At 40.1% G+C, this 19,513-nt stretch overlaps 1 protein-coding gene across 1 annotated transcript in view; it reads right to left on the reverse strand.

The window, feature by feature from the left end:
• POLQ (DNA polymerase theta) overlaps nucleotides 1–19,513 on the reverse strand; it is a 52,755-nt gene that overhangs the window by 19,868 nt on the left and 13,374 nt on the right. Inside the window, exons 7-16 of the mRNA XM_063150303.1 lie at nucleotides 17,722–17,866; nucleotides 17,487–17,633; nucleotides 15,479–15,691; nucleotides 11,596–11,738; nucleotides 10,135–10,339; nucleotides 9,437–9,579; nucleotides 6,883–7,076; nucleotides 6,438–6,562; nucleotides 4,697–4,940; nucleotides 857–3,912 (exon numbers count right to left, since the gene is read on the reverse strand). Coding sequence (XP_063006373.1) covers nucleotides 857–3,912; nucleotides 4,697–4,940; nucleotides 6,438–6,562; nucleotides 6,883–7,076; nucleotides 9,437–9,579; nucleotides 10,135–10,339; nucleotides 11,596–11,738; nucleotides 15,479–15,691; nucleotides 17,487–17,633; nucleotides 17,722–17,866 — 4,615 coding nt within the window. The remainder of the gene's footprint in view (nucleotides 1–856; nucleotides 3,913–4,696; nucleotides 4,941–6,437; nucleotides 6,563–6,882; nucleotides 7,077–9,436; nucleotides 9,580–10,134; nucleotides 10,340–11,595; nucleotides 11,739–15,478; nucleotides 15,692–17,486; nucleotides 17,634–17,721; nucleotides 17,867–19,513) is intronic.

Consider the following 19,513-nt stretch of genomic DNA (forward strand, 5'->3'; position numbering starts at 1 on the left):
ATGTCGTAGTAAAGCAAAGGAGCAGCATGTTAGTAGAGGATGGAGAGTTAGTGTCAAGCATTTCCTTGATAGGCCTCTGGTGACAGTAATGAAGTGTTAGCAGCTAGTTGGTATGTGAGAGCATCTGAATATTCTTCTGTGACTGCCTCAGAACCAAGGTTACATATTTTCAAATATTTTCAAAATGTAAATTTGGTTCAATGTAAGCACGTGTGAAATTCAGATCAGTCTCTGGGTTGTTGCAATTTTGCTTCTTTTTTTCCCCCGCAGAAGTACTCATATGCTGCAGTTTGCTGCTGCTTTTAAAACATATTCTTCCTTTAAAATGACAAGACTAAGCAGTTAGATTCTTTGCTGTCACATCACCATAACAACAACAGCAACATTTCTTAACTATCAAAATAGATTTCTGACAGGCAAATATGAAATGCTTTTTAGAGTGGAAGGAAGGAACACACTTCTATCACAACTCTTGAAGAGGTTGCTAGAAAATGCCAGAATTTGGAAGGGATGCTTTATGGGTGGCTTAATCTGAACAGGAGGAAAACCTTATTTACTTTGAGGGTGACAGAACACTGGAGCAGATTGCCCAGAGAGGTTGTGGAATCTCCTTCCCTAGAGATATTCAAAAGCTGCCTGCACATGATCCGGTGCACCCTGCTCTACGTGATCCAGCTATAGCAGGGGGGTTGGACTGGATAATCTCCCAAGGACCCTTCCAACCCCAAACACTCCATGATTCTGTTATATCAGCGATTCTCCTCCTTTTTTGCATATCCTTTCCTTCTCTAGGCTTCTTTAAGCTGAAGATATCACATGCTGTTCACAAAATAATGCACTGGAACAGGAAACTGACCTTTTTTGAATTTGCCACCAATCGTTGATTTGGGAGACAAAAAGCACTTTGTTCTTTCACATGCCACTGAGATGGAGAATCTGCTTTTCTCCCTCCATTCTGCAACAAAAGTCTGGAAAAGTGCTCTGTCGCTTGCTACATCAATAATAGTGAAACTTTCAGCACTTAAGGGAACAAATGGAAAAACATCCTGAGATAGCTGCAGTGAAAAGCCTTGGTCTACAATGGAATTATCTTTTATCTCATCTGCCTCAGCTGGGTCTAGACACTCAAGATTGTCCTGGAATGTTTTTACCTGCTGCTCTGCATTGCCCTCACTATTCTGCTGCAGCTGAATTGTCCGCCCTTCCTTCTTGCAGGTGACTTGGCCCTTTCTTGCAGATGGGAGAGAAAGAGAACATTTTGGAAAAGGCTCTTTGGGAGGTGTGGGAGGAATAAACCCATTATTACTATCTGCTGCAGGACAGGATGTTCTCTTGCTTCCCTCAAGCTGAAGTGTTATGCCATCTTTTTCCTGAAGATCCAAGTTTTCCATTTTGTTTTCTTTAACCTTGAAAGAGGTTTTTAAATCGTGACAAGTGGGCAAAGGCTTTTGCTCAGAACAGTCAGGTTCAAAAACTGGATCTCGCTCTTGACTAACAATAGGAGCAAGTAACTCTCCTTTCAAACTGGAACTTGCTGAAGCTGTTTCAATGCCTGAGAGGCTAGGCCATTTGTCCAACACATCCTGCAATCCTGGGCTTAGTTCAAACGAGCATTCAGTCCACACCACTGGATGGGGGTTCTTCTCAAAAGCTTGGTGGCTTCTCTGGAGCTTTTCACCTTGATCTCCTACTAAATCTTTTGGTCTGGGGTCACTGTTACAAATGGCCGAGTTTCTTAATCCTGACTGACCTTGAAATGTAGAAGGAATGTCTTTCAGAAAAGACGGGGAATTTCCATGGTCTAAAACTTCTGCTATTACATCTGAGGAAGCTAGAGACACATTGTTACACTGTGCAGGATTCTCATGTTCTTTCTGATTGTCACCGACGTCAAATTTATTCTCAACAGGCCCTGGATTCTGCAAAACACCATCTGGAGGAAGCAAAGCCACAGGGTCCTTTCCATCAGCTTCCATGATGTGAACAGCTGAAAGGTCACTGACATTACTGAAGCTCTCATCAAACAGCAAGTTATCGCTGATATTTAGGCTTGTTTCAGGGACAGGATGGCATTCTACTTGTACAATGTGTTCCCTACCAAAATGGGAGCTTGCTTTATTCAGGTCTTTAGACACACCCTCCCCTTCCACTGAATTTTGGGTCTGGTAATCTTGTAGAAAACTGTGTAGCTGTGAGTCAGTCATTGAGAAATCACTCTCTTTAAGGCAAGGTGCAGGTTCTATTTTCTTCACTACAGGCTGTAAATTAAGGCCTCCAGATTCCAAAACTTTATTACTACAGTGCTGAGTTGTGTTTTTTGTAATGTCATTTGTTGTGATAAGACTTGGGAAGCTCAGTGTCCTAACTGTTGCAGCCAGCGTTTTATCAGTATCATTCTCAGTCCATAAACTGCTTCGTTTTTCTGATACTTCCTGCTGTGGTATTGCTGCCAGCTCTGAACCTTGTATCCCCTGCTGTCCTGTGATTCCAGATGCTCCCTCCTGTTTTATTATCATCTCAGTTTGAGTATCCAACTGGATGCTGTCTTCAAAGTCTCTGGAGTCAGAAAACAGATGAGAGGCTGGATCATTCTGAACACCATCTGCATTGCAAACACCTCTGGATTTTACTAAAGACCCTTTCAGAAGATCTTTAGGATGACTGTCACCATTCTGCATGGCTCCAGCTTGCAACAATATTCCACTGGGCCTTTCATTCCCATTTTTGCCAGCATTCTGAATGTGAATATTGCAGGTTTTCTCTTCACCAGGACAAAAATTCTTATCAATCCTCGCCTCAGCACAGCTCCCATCTGTTTGAGTTTTATTCCTTTTATTCTGCTTAACATCAGTTTTGTCAGTTCTCTGTGTCCTAGCACTACCAGGCATCCCTCTATATCCTACAATACTGTGTGTCTCCACACTGGTGTGTGGAGTACCCTTCAGCATAACGGGTGCCTGAAAACCTGCTCTCCCCTTAGGCATGCCTTCATTAGTGGTGTTAGGCTCTGTAAATAATCCTTCCATTTTATCTTTCTTCCCAATATTAACACTCCCCATCTGTACAGAACTTGAGACTTCATGAGTTACAGAATCTGCTTCCATAAATTCCTTATTATTTTGGTTTGAAACAGAATTATCTGTAGAGATGGTGGTGTGGGAAACAGGCAGCTTTTGTATATCTATGCTAAGCTTATTTGAATCTTCAAGAAGTGACCTCTGCAGTTTTGAAGAGGTATTTTTGTTCCTAGTCCGATTTAAACGTGTGTCTGTGCTTTTTATCAATCTAGAAGCTGAAGAATCTTGTCTCAATGTTGGCGTTTTCCCGTGTTCAGTAAGGTGCTCTGGGACTGCTGTTCTGGAATTCATCTTGGTTTTGACCAGAGAAATATCTTCTATGTTTTCATTTCCTCTGCACACATTTGGCCGTTTTCTAGCACTGTACACAAGATCACCCTTGCCTTCTCCTGCTCGAGCCTGTTTCCTGCCCAGGACTTCACTCTCAAATACAGAGCTTTCTGTGCTACTGCTCAGGCGCCTTTTACATCCCTTTTTAATATTTGATAAGTTTCCACTCTGAGAACCAAGGCCATTACAGTGTTGAACTCTGCAGCCTTTTTTGTTTAACACCCTTGAAGACTCAGCAGACTCCTCTCCATCTGATCTATGCACTCTGTCTTCCAGTTCTGACTCACTGCTGATCACAGAGGATGTATCAGTCTCGAGAAAAGACTCTGGGTTCCACTGCACCCCCAGCAGTGCCAAATCCTGCTGCAGAAGTCTCCTGGCTTCCTCCACAATGACAGAGGCTGCTTCTCTTTCAGTGAAGCCCTTCATTCCAGCCATCCAGATGCTGCGCACGGCCCGGCGCTCCTCTGCTGCCTCTTCATCCTCATCCACAGCCCTGCGAACACTGTGGGGAAGGTAACAGGCACAGGTAAACATCCATGCAGAATGCAACAAACACAAGGAGCTGGAACTCTTCTGCTCCCATGTCAACTCTCTTCACAGCTTCCTTTACAGAAGCACTCTATCTAAAATGTAATGCACTTGATGGGAAATAATTCAATTGGAAATAACTCTTTCTAAATATGAATAGATGCTGATGAAAGATATTGCTGGCTGCATACCCCAAAAGCATTTCCAGATTTCTGTGTTCTAACATACCCCAGACAAGTCCCAATTCCCTGCCAGGGCAGGTCTCAATGAATCACCCTCTATGTACTGTTTTCTAAATTAAGAAAACTTCAAAAGCATGAACCAGACAAGTATCATGGCACAGTCCAACAAGTACTTGATCAAGGAAACTTGTTACTGCACTAACATATAAATCACAAGAGAATCCCAAAAGATAATCAGTAATAAATCGTTGAACATATGGTGAAGCTGCCTTTTAGAGGCAGCAAAAACTCCCCAGAAAGCACTGACAATTTACCCAGGACTAAACAGTGCATTGAAAAGAAGAATAAGAAGAAAATTTCAGTGACAAAAACTTATCCTGTAAATACAAGGTTCTTCTATTAATTTCAGAAAAATCATGGAACGACTGTGATCAGTTGGAGAGACCTACAAGTTATTTCTAACTTAATATTTGACACAAAGTTCCAAAGGGTTGCCACATTTTATTGCAGGTTTCATCTTGTAACCCTTCACCTTACAAAGTCCTTTACTTGACTTCAGACTTAGTGATTTCTCACCTTTTAAATGGTACTGAGCTCTTCAGAGCAGCTGCCACCTCATCAGGACTGGCTTTAGCGAGGTCAGCCACGGTGACAAAGCCAGCGCTGTAAAGTGCCCTGGCACGCTGAGCATTGAGCAGAGACACCCGCACCAGGTCACACAGCTCCCTCTGCACCCCAAAAGTGAGCCTGCTCTGGAACTGAGACAGCAACATCTCCATGTTGTGCCAGCCCAATCGATTACAGAAAACTGTTATCATTCCTGGAACACAAAAGTGACATTAATGTCTGAACTCCAGCTCCAGTTCTACTAAGCTGGATTCACACTCCACCTCCCAATCTGATTCAGCACTCACTTTACATTTCTCACCTTCCATTATTTACAAAAACTAACTCGTGTTTATCACAGCTATGAGTAAGAGCTAGTCTTGCAGAACACAATCTGCAATTAAGTAGTTAATCAGTGAGGCAGAAATTCTGAATGACACTGTTTTTTTCAAAGATGCTAATATTTGAAGCACATGCATATCCTGAAACAGGAGTCCTATGAAAGAATCATACTGAGAAAAAAAGGCAAAGGAAAAAGTAGTGATGAGAGTCATTAAGGGAAGCCATAGATCTTTGAGGAAACCCAGCACTGACATCCATAAAAGTAGACCTTGGTCTGCAGGATTTCAGTTACTGAGAGCATCATAGGAGGTAGCAAATCCCATGATACAGGTTACAACTGCAGTCCCCAGTGCATGGGAGAAGGAAAAGAGCACAGAAAAGACAGTTTCTTATTCACAGATTGCATCTACAGACAATGAAAACCACTGAAAGACATGGCATTCCTCACTAATTGATTATAGAATACAATTTTTATCATGTCTCTTAACTCTATGTCATATCGATAGTTCATTTTACTTCCCAGATTACTCCTGGGAAAACTATTAACACTGGAAATACAGAATCATGAAACTGCTACAAAGTTATTTATACTAAAAAGTTTTAAAAAAAGAAGTTATTTATACTACCAGAATTAAATTAAACTACTCTGCATCAGTTGGCGTGACCTTTTCATTCTGGGGCTTTGACTCATGCTGCAGCCCACACAGAGGGTTTCGCAAGTCGAGCTAAAACTGTCTTAAAAACTGAAAACCCACTTACGGAGTAATGAAAGATTTAGGCAACAGAAAAAAAATATCTTGGTCACTGGTGGGCTGTTACTTCCACACCCACACAGCCTTCTTAGGGAAGTTAAAGGTAGCAGCTGTTTGACCTCCTGTGATCTGCTGATAAATGACCCAGAAGCCACTCGCTCTGTTCTGACAACTGTAACCTTATACCTCCTGGCCAATTTATTTTGCATTCAGAAGAAAGCCATGACCCATCTTAGAGGCTCCAAACTTTACTCAATGCTGAAAGGTATTCTTTCCTCATAGAGCAAAGCTTTAGAAGGGACTTGCACTAATTTCCATACTTAGTATTGAACCAGCTACATTCCTGCACAGCACACAGCTGATTTCCACAGAGCTCAGCATGCTGCACACTGCTTGATTCCCCTCAGCTGGCCCCTTTCCCACTGCACACTGTGGTTCCACAGCAGGGGAAAACACTGGTTAAGCTATAAATCCATAAGTGGTTTCATAAGGCTGTTTGCTGTCAGTACCACACTGTGGCTATCTTTGCCCCAAATCTAGAAGGACAAAAAAAAAAAACCAGTCTAGCCTAAGACTAGCCTAATAGCAGACTTGGGTATTTTGCTCAGACAACTTGCCTGCATAAGTGGCAGCAGATTGCTGCAAGGATTGAAGCTGACCACGACTACAGCCATATTTCTTGGTCATATCTTGTAAAGGAACCTCGCTGATTAAATCTAGAAGGGCAAGGCTGGTGAAAAACCTGTTGACAAAGTAAAAGAAGAAATGAAATTGTCATCTGGGGCACATTACTGTACATGCCAAAATGTGCTGTGATACATAGTACAGAACAGTACTACAGTACAGCACACAAAAGAAGCAAAGAGGATGGCTTCCAAACACATCAGCACAAACATTTTGTGCCACCAGTGTTCTCAGACCACAGCAGACCAGGTCCAGGTTCTCTGACCTATCAGCTCACTCAGAAAAAGAGCAAGTTCCTGAAAACAGTCACAGAGCCTATGCATTACAAATATTATAGCCCCTGATCTCTGCACTTTCACACCCACATTCTGTGGCTACCTTTTGTGGATGGCCATTTGTCTGTGCTGTTTCTCTGTTTTAGCAGTGATTTTGCCCTTAACAGAGCGAGCTAGAAAGCCTTCTTCAATCCCCACCAGCTCAGCCACACGTTTCATTGAGGCAGGCAGCTTCTCCCATAGGCAGAAGAACTGGTACCAATCAATGGTGGTCCACTCCTCATACACTGGGGTGACCTAAAGAAAATAACACAATGCAAAAAACTGTTTCAGAGAAATAAACAGAACTAAACAGAGTTTTGGGTAAACAAAACTACAGCCTAGGGAATGTGGTTAGAGCATCCTACGCACGACGTAAAGGCACTGAGTCACAGGCGTGGACCATGAAGAAAGTAAAAGCTCTTCTAATCCAGTTTCTGTAATACTTGTACTGATGAGATCTGACTCATATGGGTCCTCCAATGATTAAACAATTTAAAATCTTTGTCAGATTATTCTTTAAATCCAAGCCACTAAACTATTTTTAAGCTGTGCCTTCAATGTCCTTTAAGAAAACAAAATTTTATTCTTTTTTTAACATAATTTACAGACATCTATCAACTTTTTTAAACCACGAGTAATCACACTAACCACTCCCACAGCCTCTGATAAAGCAGGAACAACACAGAACTTGCCAGAACTTGCTGAAGCTTTCATTTACCTGGAGTACAAAAAAATCTCCACTTTTATTAACACTAACAAAAAGCCCTCCAGAACTTTTTTTAATGTTTTTTAGACATAAAACCAATTCTGTTAATGTTTAGTCAGCACAGAGTCAGTTCCTCTATGAGGAGACAAAATGTCTTCATACCTTTATCGATATAAAGCAAGATTAATTATTTTGAAAGAACTAAGAGTTGCTTGGCACAAATGTTAAATGGCACAGAATACTAGATGCCTATGTGGTTGTAAATCATCCATGCTTCTTCATCTGCTGAGAAGAACAAAAGTTATTAAGATGGGGGTTTATCTTTTGTTGTTTATTGGAATTCTGTTGTGATTTGTTTTTTGTCTTTAAAGAAAACTATTTTCCTGTCTAGCAAATCCTTATTTGTTTTAATCAACTTTCCTAAAATACAAGGGCTTGGAATTCAGTCTCATATTTGTACATGTAAAAGATGCAAGCGTAAAAGAATTAAACAGCATTTTAGCAGATAAACTCCCTGTAGATCATAAGGAACACATGAAGAACAATACTTAAAAAAACTAAAAAAGCAACAAAATGAAATAAACCTTTGGCCTTGAAAATGAACAGCCTTGCAAGAAAGTGTTTTAGAGTAGCTTAACAGAAGAGAATCTCAAGAACATTTTGTTCAACAGTGTATGATTTAAAATAACCTTAGACAAGCTGCTGCAATTAAAAAGTACAGCATAAAAACATTATGCCATTGCTGCCTCTATCCCAGAACAGGAACAAATTTCACCCTTTTTTTTCTGCTTTGGACATGCAAACAGGGAAAAAATTCACTGGTGCATAACACAAAGGAGTTCATTTTATCTGGCAGAAATAGAACAAAATATAATGTGGTCCCCTAAAACAGAGATATGAGTACATATGGGACAGCAGTAGATGCAAAAAAAAATCTGTTTTAGCCCATAAGTGGGTTATTGAATTCACCAAGCAGGGACAGGTACCCTCAGATTCCTGCCTGCCCCTGCCTCCCAGCCCAACAAGCTTTGTAACTGCAAGCACATTCCTCTTGAACTTTCTTACCAGACAAGACTCCCAAGCTCTGCCTTTGATTTATCATCCAGGTAAAGAGAATAAACCTTACTCCTAAAAAAGGCTAAAGCTGACTGACAGATTTCAGCTGATGACTGCATGATGGGCCTCTAGCAGCCATGAATCCCAAGCAGCTCAGTGCAAATCCATCTGGTTTCTTCAATAATCTTCACAAGTTCATGGCTTCCTCTCCGAGTCTTAAATAGCAGTGCTTAGCTTTTCAGGTGTATGTGTTCATAAATCTTGACACGCTCTGGGACACTTTTCCCTTAAAAGATTTATCACACTCCTTCCTTCAGCTCTGGCAGCACCACCAGGCAAGTAAACTAAATCAGGGATGAATTTCACTGTAACTGAATCAAAGAAAGGCCCACCCATAGAAAGGAAGTGGTCTGGCTCTCTGAGGCTTTTTGGAAACAAAGTGGATACTAAAAGGCCAACATTTTTCTGTGCCTCCAAAAGTAATATGAAATTAAGCCTGCTGATCCCAAACATACATAAACAAAAAAAACCAATTTGTTTCATCAATTTCAAGTGCCTCAGAAAATCTACAATTATTTTATGCTCAAAAGTTTTTAAGTTCTGAAATCTTAGGAAGTCAAGGGTGACAAGAAGGGGTTAAATGGCACCCAGCACCTGTCTGCACAATAGACACTATGGTAACACACTCATTCTGAAGAACCTTCCATTTAGAAACTTTTCTTCATGAAGGATAAGCTAAGCAAAGCACAGAAAAACCCAAACCTGTGTTCATGGAGCTGCCAAGAGCTTCGCACTGTGCTGTCTCCCCTTAGTTTTGGTAGTGGAAAATACAAGACACAGAATAGGAACCTACCAAATAGACAATATGCAGATCATTCTCCAGAACAAAGCTCTTCATAGCTCGCTGCAGGTCAGCAAAGATTTCCATGGCTTCAATTGGTGAAAGAGAAGAGGCAAGAGTAGCTGAACCAAGATGTGTTGGGTGATAAACCTTTGCTGTTAAAAAAAAAAAAAAAAATATATATGTATTACATAGAGAAACATTTGGGTGCAAGTTTATTATAATTTTCAGGTTGTGCTGCATTTGAGAGATTTTTAACTTTTCACAGCTGCTTTTTCAATAAGAAATAGTGTATGTCTCCATTCTGAAGACAGAAAAATGGAAACAATAACAGGTTTAGCCTTGCCTATGTCTAAACTAGCCTTTTTCTCTTTAGAAAGACAAAAATCGCAGTCTGCAGCTAATATGCACCAATCCTGTGGTAAAAGTTTGCTTTCTTTAAATATTTTGGGAATTTTTAGACTAAGATGCATCAGTCTTAGAGGTGATGTGCAAGTGATATGTAGGTGATGTGATGTGCCTTCCAAGAACATGTACATGCAAAATATGATAAAAGAGGTGTAAAGATACCTTCCAGAAAGACAGAAAATTCTTGATAAACAATTCTTTAACATACAATAAAAATGCAGAGAAGTCCTTACTGTTAATTTACATTGAACATCTACTCAGCAAATCAAAACTGCAATCACTGGGAGGAACACTAGCTTTACCTTTCACATCATTGCCAGAGTCCACAACCTGAATGAATTCATTTTCCAGCAGCCATGCCACACAAGCCTCGATAGGTCCAGCATGTGCTTTGTCTTGCTCTTTCCCATTTTCCCACTCTCTTTCCTTCAAGCTGGATGCAAGCAGAGTGCAAGAGGCATAGGTCTGCACATCCTCTGGAGTGTTGGCTACTCCCCCCACTATGATCTGTTGAAGAAAAATACCTCTTCATATTGCCAGAGATGCAGCAGGACAGAACATCAGATCAGAGAATCAAAGAGTGATCCATCATCTCAATTTTAAAGAACCATTTTCCTAGAGACGGGAATATGAGGCAAAGCAACAGGTAACTTTTAAAGATGTTCTTGGCAAGAAGTCAGTCATCTTGGGCAGAAGTAAGAGGACTAAGCTATGGAAAAGAATGATTAGCAAAATCTTATTTTGAAAGTGAATGTAGACATAGCAGCAATTCAGATTTCAGACTAGCCTGAGGCATTTTTCTTAGCCAACACTGTGAAATATTAAAGTATGTTAGAATACAAACTGCAATTTTGTGAATACAAAAAGCCAACCATGAAAGTGAAGTTCTTGTAAGGCTATTCAGCATACTGAAGGTTTCTCTTAATAAATATGAATGCTATACACCACCATTGTTTTCCTGATTGAGAGTGATTTTGTTCACCTTGGACTTTGGTTTTGCCTTAAAGGAACCCCCTTCTTTTAGATAGCTCTTATGCAGAAAAATGCATTTAGAAATTCCATTGGTCTGCTAAAATTCAAAAGCTATGGAAGTACAACTCAGTTCTAAGCCTCACAAAAGCTTTCAAAAGACAGTAAAAGTATAGCAAACAGATTCTATTTAAAGAATCTTGTATCTAATCCAAGTTCAAACCCAAAAGCAGCTTTGGAAAAGGACATAAGCTCACCTACGTGAAATGAAACCCTTTTAGTCCTTTTTACTCCTATAGGAACCCTACAGAGGAGGGAGCAAATTGGGTACCATCCATGTTTGCTCACCCAAAATGTATTCCCAAAATTTCAATCATTCCTGTGCAGAAGTGGTAGGTAAATTGAGGGGGAAAATAAGACACCCTATAAGGTTCCACAAATGTCATTATGGCCCAATTCAGTCTACAAAGCCTCTAGGATCAGTATTTACAAACATCCTCCAGTTAACAGTGTCAGGTCGCACCCAAAGTTTAAGAATCACACTTAGTTCTGCCTGCCCAAGTACATCTAGACACAACAGCAAAGCTTCTTTGAGTGTCCCAATCTGCAGCAAGCAGAGAAACATACTAGACAAAATGCTGAATACTGAAGCAAGCTGGCAGAGCCAAATAAATGACTGGCTTGACAAAGGAGGAAACACATGAAAAAGAAGTGCACAGAAAACATTTGGTGGTGTCACAGAAGAAGCCACCCTGCAAGGGTCCAAGCACAATTCTAATCCCTGTGTCCCATACCTCAAGTATTGCTCTTTTCATGCTAGAAGCAACACCTTCCCCTTCTCTTCTAAGCAAACAGCTGCAAACAGGCTTGAGAGATCCCTGAAGTAGAGCAGCACCTTTTGATCTCTCTGAGGGCTTGCAGACTAAAATGCTCTCACCTATTGGAGAAGAAAAACAAAACAAATACAAAACCAATTACTTTAGTACTGCATCTTAGCACTATAACAGCTGCACACAGCTCACCAAGGACATATTATTGGAATGGAAAACTGTAAGTATTTTCAAAAAAGTTGAGTAACAAAATAAGAGAAAAAATGTGCATAGTGCATATGAATTGCTATGTAAGAACAGCTAGTACATCAGAACTAAGGCAGAGCCAGCTTCAAAGTTACATTAGGCTAGTTTAGGTCTTGCCAAGTTATCCACAGCCTCTCTGTGCATCTGCTTTGCTGCTGAATCACTCTTGCTTCTTGTTCTGGAGTTGACTGGAACTATAATATAAAGTGGCATTAATTTGACTTTTTCATTACATTAATAAACTGAAAAAATTTTCAAAAGTAATAAGAAAACATAAAAGCTGTACAGTATTTTGACAGTTTGTATTAAGTCAACCAGCTTTCATTCCAGAAATAACTAATTCAGAAATCCAAAATTACCAATCTAAGTAACTATGCATCCTCTAAACTTTCCTATATGCTTTTATATACACATACACATAAGTATCCTGCATGGTTTCCACTGAAAGTACATCTCAATATATCCTACCTTAAAATTCCCTGTCAGACATTGTTCAGTTAATCTCCAACTACTGAAACTCTGTGGGAGACAAAAAACCATCCCAGAGCCACAAAAGAAAAATGAAAATAATGGGTAAATTCCTTTAATGAGATCATAATAATGAGGCAAGGGGGTTAGAAACTAAAAGGTGATTGATTAAGGACAGCTGTTTAATCATGTGTATTGTTTAACTTTTGCTGTGCTTGCAAAGACAAAATGAGAAAATGCAAGGATATTTTGATAAGGAACTGCTTCCCAAAGCAGGAGGGAAAGAGTACCAGACTTGCAAGGCTGTTGAGGTAAGCAAGGCTCCCAGAAAAGCCTAGACCAGCCTTGTGGTTTGAACTGCCACCAAGAGAGCGGGGAGCACGCACAAGGAGACAAGGTGACAAGTCCACCCTGAAGAAGACATTGGAAAGCTTGTTTGCTTCCTCCCATGCAACCACCACATGACCACCAGAGCACTGCACTTATTATTAATCATAATGCCAAGCAGGGCTGGGCAGGGCTAGGAAATGAATATGCATGGTGAACTGCAAAACCTGATGCACATGGAACCTCTCAGGGAATAAAGAGAGGGTGAAGTTCTTCAGAAAGCACACACATCTTTGGAGGAGTTATCCCTGCTGAATAAATACACACCTACTTCACAACTTTTACAGGTTGTGGAGTTTTTCCATGTATCAGTACAGCTTAACCATGGAAAACACAGTGGTCACATAAAGGATATTTTTTCCACAAAGCTATTAGGGAGAAACTGGATCACTGAAGACCTTAGGTAGTTGCAAGCTTTGTCAACTGGTACAGGATAAATGAATTATGGGTCAGGCACATTTGCCTTTGACTAAGAGAAGAACATTAGTTTTGGATTAGCTGTACATTAAATATCATGGCAGATTTATGATAACTTGTTAAGATTTAAAGGCATGTAGTCTGGACACAAGGTAATTTTGGTAGTGAGTATCTGAGTATGACCCTAGGAATGTTAACTTAAGATAAAACTGTAGCTGTGGAAATGCTATAGTAATTAGCAAATCCAGAGGTAATGAAAACACAGCTGCACTTAAATTTAATGAACAGAATAAATAAATGCAGCGTAGGCAAGTAACGAAATACAGCTTAAACATAATTACATAAATTAACTACAGAATGAAATGATGTTCAGAGGATGTGTCTTTGATTTTTTTAATCCTGCCAGGTGAAAATGTTGATATCAGTTGATCATGTACTTTTGACAGAACTGGAGAGTAGGTAAGATAAACTGCCTGTAAAGCATTGTTTGGTGAAAGAAAAGCTTATTTTTATTTTAGCAATAAAGAACATCTATTCATTTTGTATTTGGATTCTGATGTGACCTGAAAATTTCCTCTGAAAACTTCCCTTTGACTCTTTCAGAGTGATGTACCTAAAAGAAAATCTGACAGAAGATGGGTATCCACTTAGCTCTACAGTATCTGACAGTTGTACAAGACTTGGGGGATATTCTTTCCCAAGATGCCACTGATAATTCAAAGCTACTAACTGCAATCTAGTAAACAATAATTTTTTAAAAAAGGAACTGAACTGTTCCAATATCCCTTATTGAACATTTCAAGTACTAGGGGAAGTCCAGGTTAGCATCAGACTAGACAAACTCTGGAAATCCAGGCATAAAACTCCATTAAAACCTACAAAGGCCTTACTAAATTCTAGATTTTGTTCAGCTTTACCTATTTCTCTTGGTAAAACCATAGTTTTGATGAATACTAAAAGAAACACATTTCACTCTCCAAAATTATATTTTTAAGTTTCTATCAAATCAAGAAAAACAAATTTAAAAACCAAAATGTAAGACAATCCAAAACTATAATGTTGGGAGAGGAGGAGGAATTCAACCCAACAGCATTTATCTTTTGTCTGTCAGTTAAATTTCATATCCACATAAGGCACTTTTTCCAGCTGAAGTTGCTGTCCTCCAGTCTCCCTACTCTGTGACAGAGTAGCAGCTGGCAACATAGCTTTATGTTCTCATCCAAAAGACTCTGTGGAGTGGAAAAAAATGGTACATTCATGAAGCTCATCAGCATAAAATCAACTGCTTACACATCAGAACTGTCACATCAGAACTGTCAAAAAGGGTACTAATTATTGTAACTTGAAGGAGAAAAAGAAGAAACTTCAAGGAATAATGTAATTTTACACCTGCCTGCTGCAGTCAAATGAGAAAGTCTGGAAAATTTCAAAATCCAGCCTGCAGCTGCCCTTTCCTTGAACGCACAGGGAGAGCTCGCAGAGATATAGGTCGCAAAATGCTCTGTTGCTATGCTACTCAGGCAAAAATAGAAAGCTAAATGTAAGAACAGTCTGCTTACATAGGGCTCCAGCAAGCACCAATCAAACAGTCAGGAGGGCGAATCCCACTTCCCGCATCTGTTGAACTTCTTCTTTTCTACTGTGTTTATACCTGCATAATGTGGCTTTTTGCAATCATCCACAAAGATAAATTTTCTTTGCAAATTAAAATAACAGGCAGGATTTTTTTGTTGAACATCAGTCAGTGCCACTGTATGCAAGAAGGTGCCATATTACCTGTGAACTACTGATCATATTTCCTTGTCTGTCTCATTACTACTTTCAAAATACATAAAATTGATGGTTAAGTTTACTAAATCTAAATCATAATTTCAGACAACAGAAGTTTGTAAAATTAGGGTTGTAGACTTGACTTTGTAGACATGCATTTCTTACATTTTAGGCCCATCCAATGAGAGCTTACTGCAAATTTTCTCACTAAAACTCTAAACACTTTAGTCAACTGACCATGGATCACAGAATTAAGGCAAATGAACAACATAGCCTTAGAAGCTGACAAGAATTCAAAGGCAAAAATAGCCTGCCCCTGAAGTAACTGACATATAAATACCAAAGTCAGTCTCAGGCAGTGAAAACAATCCCCTGGGAATTACAACTTTTACTCCATTAATACCAAACAAATTAATACCAAACAAACTCATCTTGATTAACCTAATCATACAGCACACCGAAGGAATTCATCATGATTAGTCCCTAATTGCGTAGCACCGCCCTGGATTTAATCAGGTTAACACCGCTCCGACAGAATGCCAATAAAGGCTCTGCTCACCCTCTGTGTCCACCCCTTTCCTGCCAGCCCTTCCAGCCATCTGCTTGTAGGTGAGGATGTCCAGCAGCCTGCCCCCGAAGGTGGGCGTGCGGATGATGACGCGGCGCGCGGGCAGGTTCACTCCCGACGACAGCGTGGAGGTGGCGGCCAGCACCCGGACCAGGCCCTGCCGGAACGCTCCCTCAATGATGTCCCGCTCGTCAAAAGTCAGCCCTGGAGAGACAGGGCTTTTAGTGACCCTTGTGATGGTGAGGCTGGATGGAAGAGCTGAAAATATTGCTGTCCAGCAAGGGAAGAGCAGACTTAATGAACGTTCACCAGGCAGCGTTAGGAACCAGACTTGCAGCACTACTTCAGTTAACTTCTGACCAGGAAGTGAAGCGAAATTTCACCATTACGTTTTTATTATTCAATAATAAAAACAGTGATGGTGAAACTGACAGTGATATACTAGCTTTTCTAAGGTGGCAAGATAAACTACGTACTCCTTAGTAGTACTTACTTACTACTTACTATATTTACAAGCACTGCAAGTAAATATATAAAGAAATAAAATTAAAAAATGAGAAAACAGTAGGGAAATTGGATTTACTCATCTGCCATCCTGACCCTGGATTCAGTCTTCATTATTTCCATTACACGTCTAGTATGTATCTTTCTACATTGCCTTCAGGGCTTCAGGTCAATTTTATAAGAAATACAGATTCTACAAGCATTTGGAATTATTCCTCCTACATAATCAATGCCATAGCTACTGTTTTCTCTCTTTTCTCTCAGTGAATCAACAGGTGACATGCTCTATTACCTACCTAAGTAAGAACTAAAAAATTCAAGCAAAAGTGTTCACAACACATGCTCCTTTCATTTTTATTTTTATTGTTATACTGCCTCTATTCACTCATATATTTCAATATTAAGCTGAGGAAAATTGCTCTGAAATACTCTGGCAGCTTTAGGAAAAACCTGAAAATCCTGGAGCTGCAAATCAGTCAAGTTTTCAGCCATTTCACAAAGAAAGGACCAGGCAAGTTGTACTCCAGAAGTTGCTGTTCTCCAACTGTCCTGGTTTATGGCAAATTTGGGAGAAAACCTCCAAAAGGCAGCCCCTCCAGAAAGCAAACCCACACGGCCCCTCCCCCCAACTGGTTTGGGAAGGACTCCTCAGAGAAAAGTGGAAAGAACCTATTTGTTTAACAGGCACAGCACCCCCCAGCACACAAAGTGAACAACACCAGATGACGAAACTCTTTCACCGCTCTGAAAAAGATGACAAATTCAGAAAGTCTCTCCTGTTATCAGCCCTCCGGCGCTGGGAATGGCTGCTGCAGGCCACAAAGTGAAAATTCTCAATGTTTCCCAGGTCCCAGTCCAGAGCAGGCTCAACTAGTTCCAAGAAAAGGGAAAGAAAGACAGTCCAGGGAAAAATTCGGACTGCCTAGCTAAACTAACTAACAAGCAAAAGCAAAAGCAAAGCAGGAGCAAGAGCAAAAGTGAAAGCAAGAGCAAAAAGTGAAAGCAAGAGCAAAAAGTGAAAGCAAGAGCAAAAAGTGAAAGCAAGAGCAAAAAGCCAAAGCAAAAGCAAGAAGTGAAAGCAAGAGCAAAAAGTGAAAGCTGCACTATGGACTTCCCTGTCTGCATCCTGTCAGCTGTGGGGGAGTGAGCAGGCTGAAAACAAAACAAAACTTCGCTTTTCAGAGCCAGTCTTGAAGGCACAGAATATAACATCCAGCATAAATAAAACAGAGGACTGGGGATACAAGCATCATAACATCATCCTAAGACACCAACACAACACAGAGAAGATGCAGCAAAACAATTTGTGAATTAAAGTCTTCAGCCACAAAAAACGAATTTCAAATTTGCCTGTAACTGTGGGATTCTTAAAGCTTATTTAATCATAATCTACAAAATGCTTTAAAAAGCAACTGGTAAATTGCTGATACCTGCAAGAAAAAGAACCCATATGACTTAACCATTACTAATTCAAGACCAAGATATTCAGGAATACCTGCATGATGAAATGCCACTCCCCATGGCAAAGTACGCTGGAGCACAGAGTCCAGGCCTGAAATCGAACGCTTTAATTGATCCAGGACCTCATCAATCCCTTCCCTGTTCACAACAACTGGGGCAAGGGCTGAGTTTTTTGCAGAACCTTGAGAAAGAAAGTATTTTTATAGTTCCTACTAAAATTAATTTTCATTAAAGGCACTGTAGTCTTCTATTAAGTACTTTTCTCTTACTCTCAGTTTGTTGCAAACCGTAGAACTCCTTGGCAATGATGTCTGCCAGCTTCTCACACCAGTTCTTGGATGGACAGAAGAGCAGGACTGAATGGCCACCACAAACAGTCTCATAACACAGGCTCACAATATGGTCTTCATCTCCCTGAATTGAGATAAAATATTTTCAGTGCACTCTCAGATTGAATGAGTTCTGAAAATGCTGTCCTTCTGTATCCCAGCAGGAATTTTCTACTTCCAGGCAGAAAGAGAAGTAATCAGAACATGGAGGACTGTTATCTCAGTTTCTGCCTTGCTTTATGAAGTCCAAGCACTAGTATGATCACGTTGTTGAGGGCAGTTCTAGACCTACCCATGAATACATGTAATGCTTTACATCTTGCTTTCAGAAATCATTTTCTGAATGAAGGCCACACAGTGCACAAATAAATCACTGCAACCTCCACATCATGGCTAACAGCAGTGGGGAAGAGCCCCAAAGGAAAACCCCTCTACTTAAACTAGGGAACATTTGATAACTTGGATGTCTGAACTAAAAGCCTGGCATGCAGCAGTCTAAGCATCCCCAGTAAGAGGCACTCAGCAAGCCCTGCTGACCAAAGACTGCAGGTGTTCAGAGCACAGTGGAAGCCTTTTAGGGATACTTCTATAGATGTTCATGCAAAAATTGCTGTTTACAGCTTGCTTCTTTGGTTTTAAGATCTTAAGAGAGTCCCTGCAATTGATCTGGTTTCCTTGGCTCTGCCAGATTCTCTTGTAGCAAGCAGGCCAAAGGAGGAAGAGAAAAATGTAGGCGTACAGCAAGAAATAAAAAGCACTAATATGCAAATGAAAACAGGGGAGCAAGTGAAGTTATCAAGTTCCCTTTTATTGGTTCAGTTTGAGGCACAGAAGTCGGAAGGTCCAGTGATAGATTTCAAGCCCAAGATCCCCCAGTCTTATAAAATAAGCCAACTCCTTTAAACCATTGAGTCCTAAGTCTAGTTTAGTTCTTTCTCTTGCTTAATTTAGTAACTATCCAAAGCAACTGCCTCAAAAATATCCAAATGCAACATCACCTTCTCAATATGACCGCATAAAAACTAACTTCCAAATGCTCTAGTGAAAAACATTTCCTTTTGTTTCCAGGATAATTTTTCTTTGCTGTACCACCATGCTACTGACAAGAGAATGTCTGTGCAAGAATGGAGTGCAAAACTTTCCAAAATATTGCTGCCATTCAGCCCGTACTGCCCAATTACTACACTAGTATTATACAGAGCAGTTAAACCAACTGGAGAGAGAATTTACCCTTCAAAGACTCCACAGGAAAGGACCTACAAGTAGAGAGCTCAAATTTCCCACTTGTATCCATCTGGTTCTTTGAAATCATCATAGTAGGTTACCCCTAACTTTCCATATCCTTTTCAAGTGTGCAAAAGGACTGACTACTGAAAATAAATTCTGAATAATTGGAATGGACATCTGCCTTCTAATCAGTGTCAAAATTAGATCATTTAGCAGTTTAACACAAGCAGGTTCAATACCAGATTTTAATACAAATATTTTCTCCCAATTATGAGTGCAAATTCCTTGGCCTAAGCAAGAAATATTTACCTGCATTTATGAAAGGGAAGTAGATTTCCAGACACAAGATACAGTGGTGGGTAAAGGGAGACTCAAACTCTTTATATCTGTTATGTACTCAGAAACAACATAACAAGACAAACTGCATTTGTCTTCACGTCAGATTCAAAAATCTTCAATACCTTCATGAGTCTGTATTTTGGGGTTTTTTTGTTTAAGGCAGGAA

This window comes from Melospiza melodia, chromosome 2, assembly GCF_035770615.1.
Source record: "Melospiza melodia melodia isolate bMelMel2 chromosome 2, bMelMel2.pri, whole genome shotgun sequence".
Lineage (NCBI taxonomy): Eukaryota > Metazoa > Chordata > Aves > Passeriformes > Passerellidae > Melospiza > Melospiza melodia.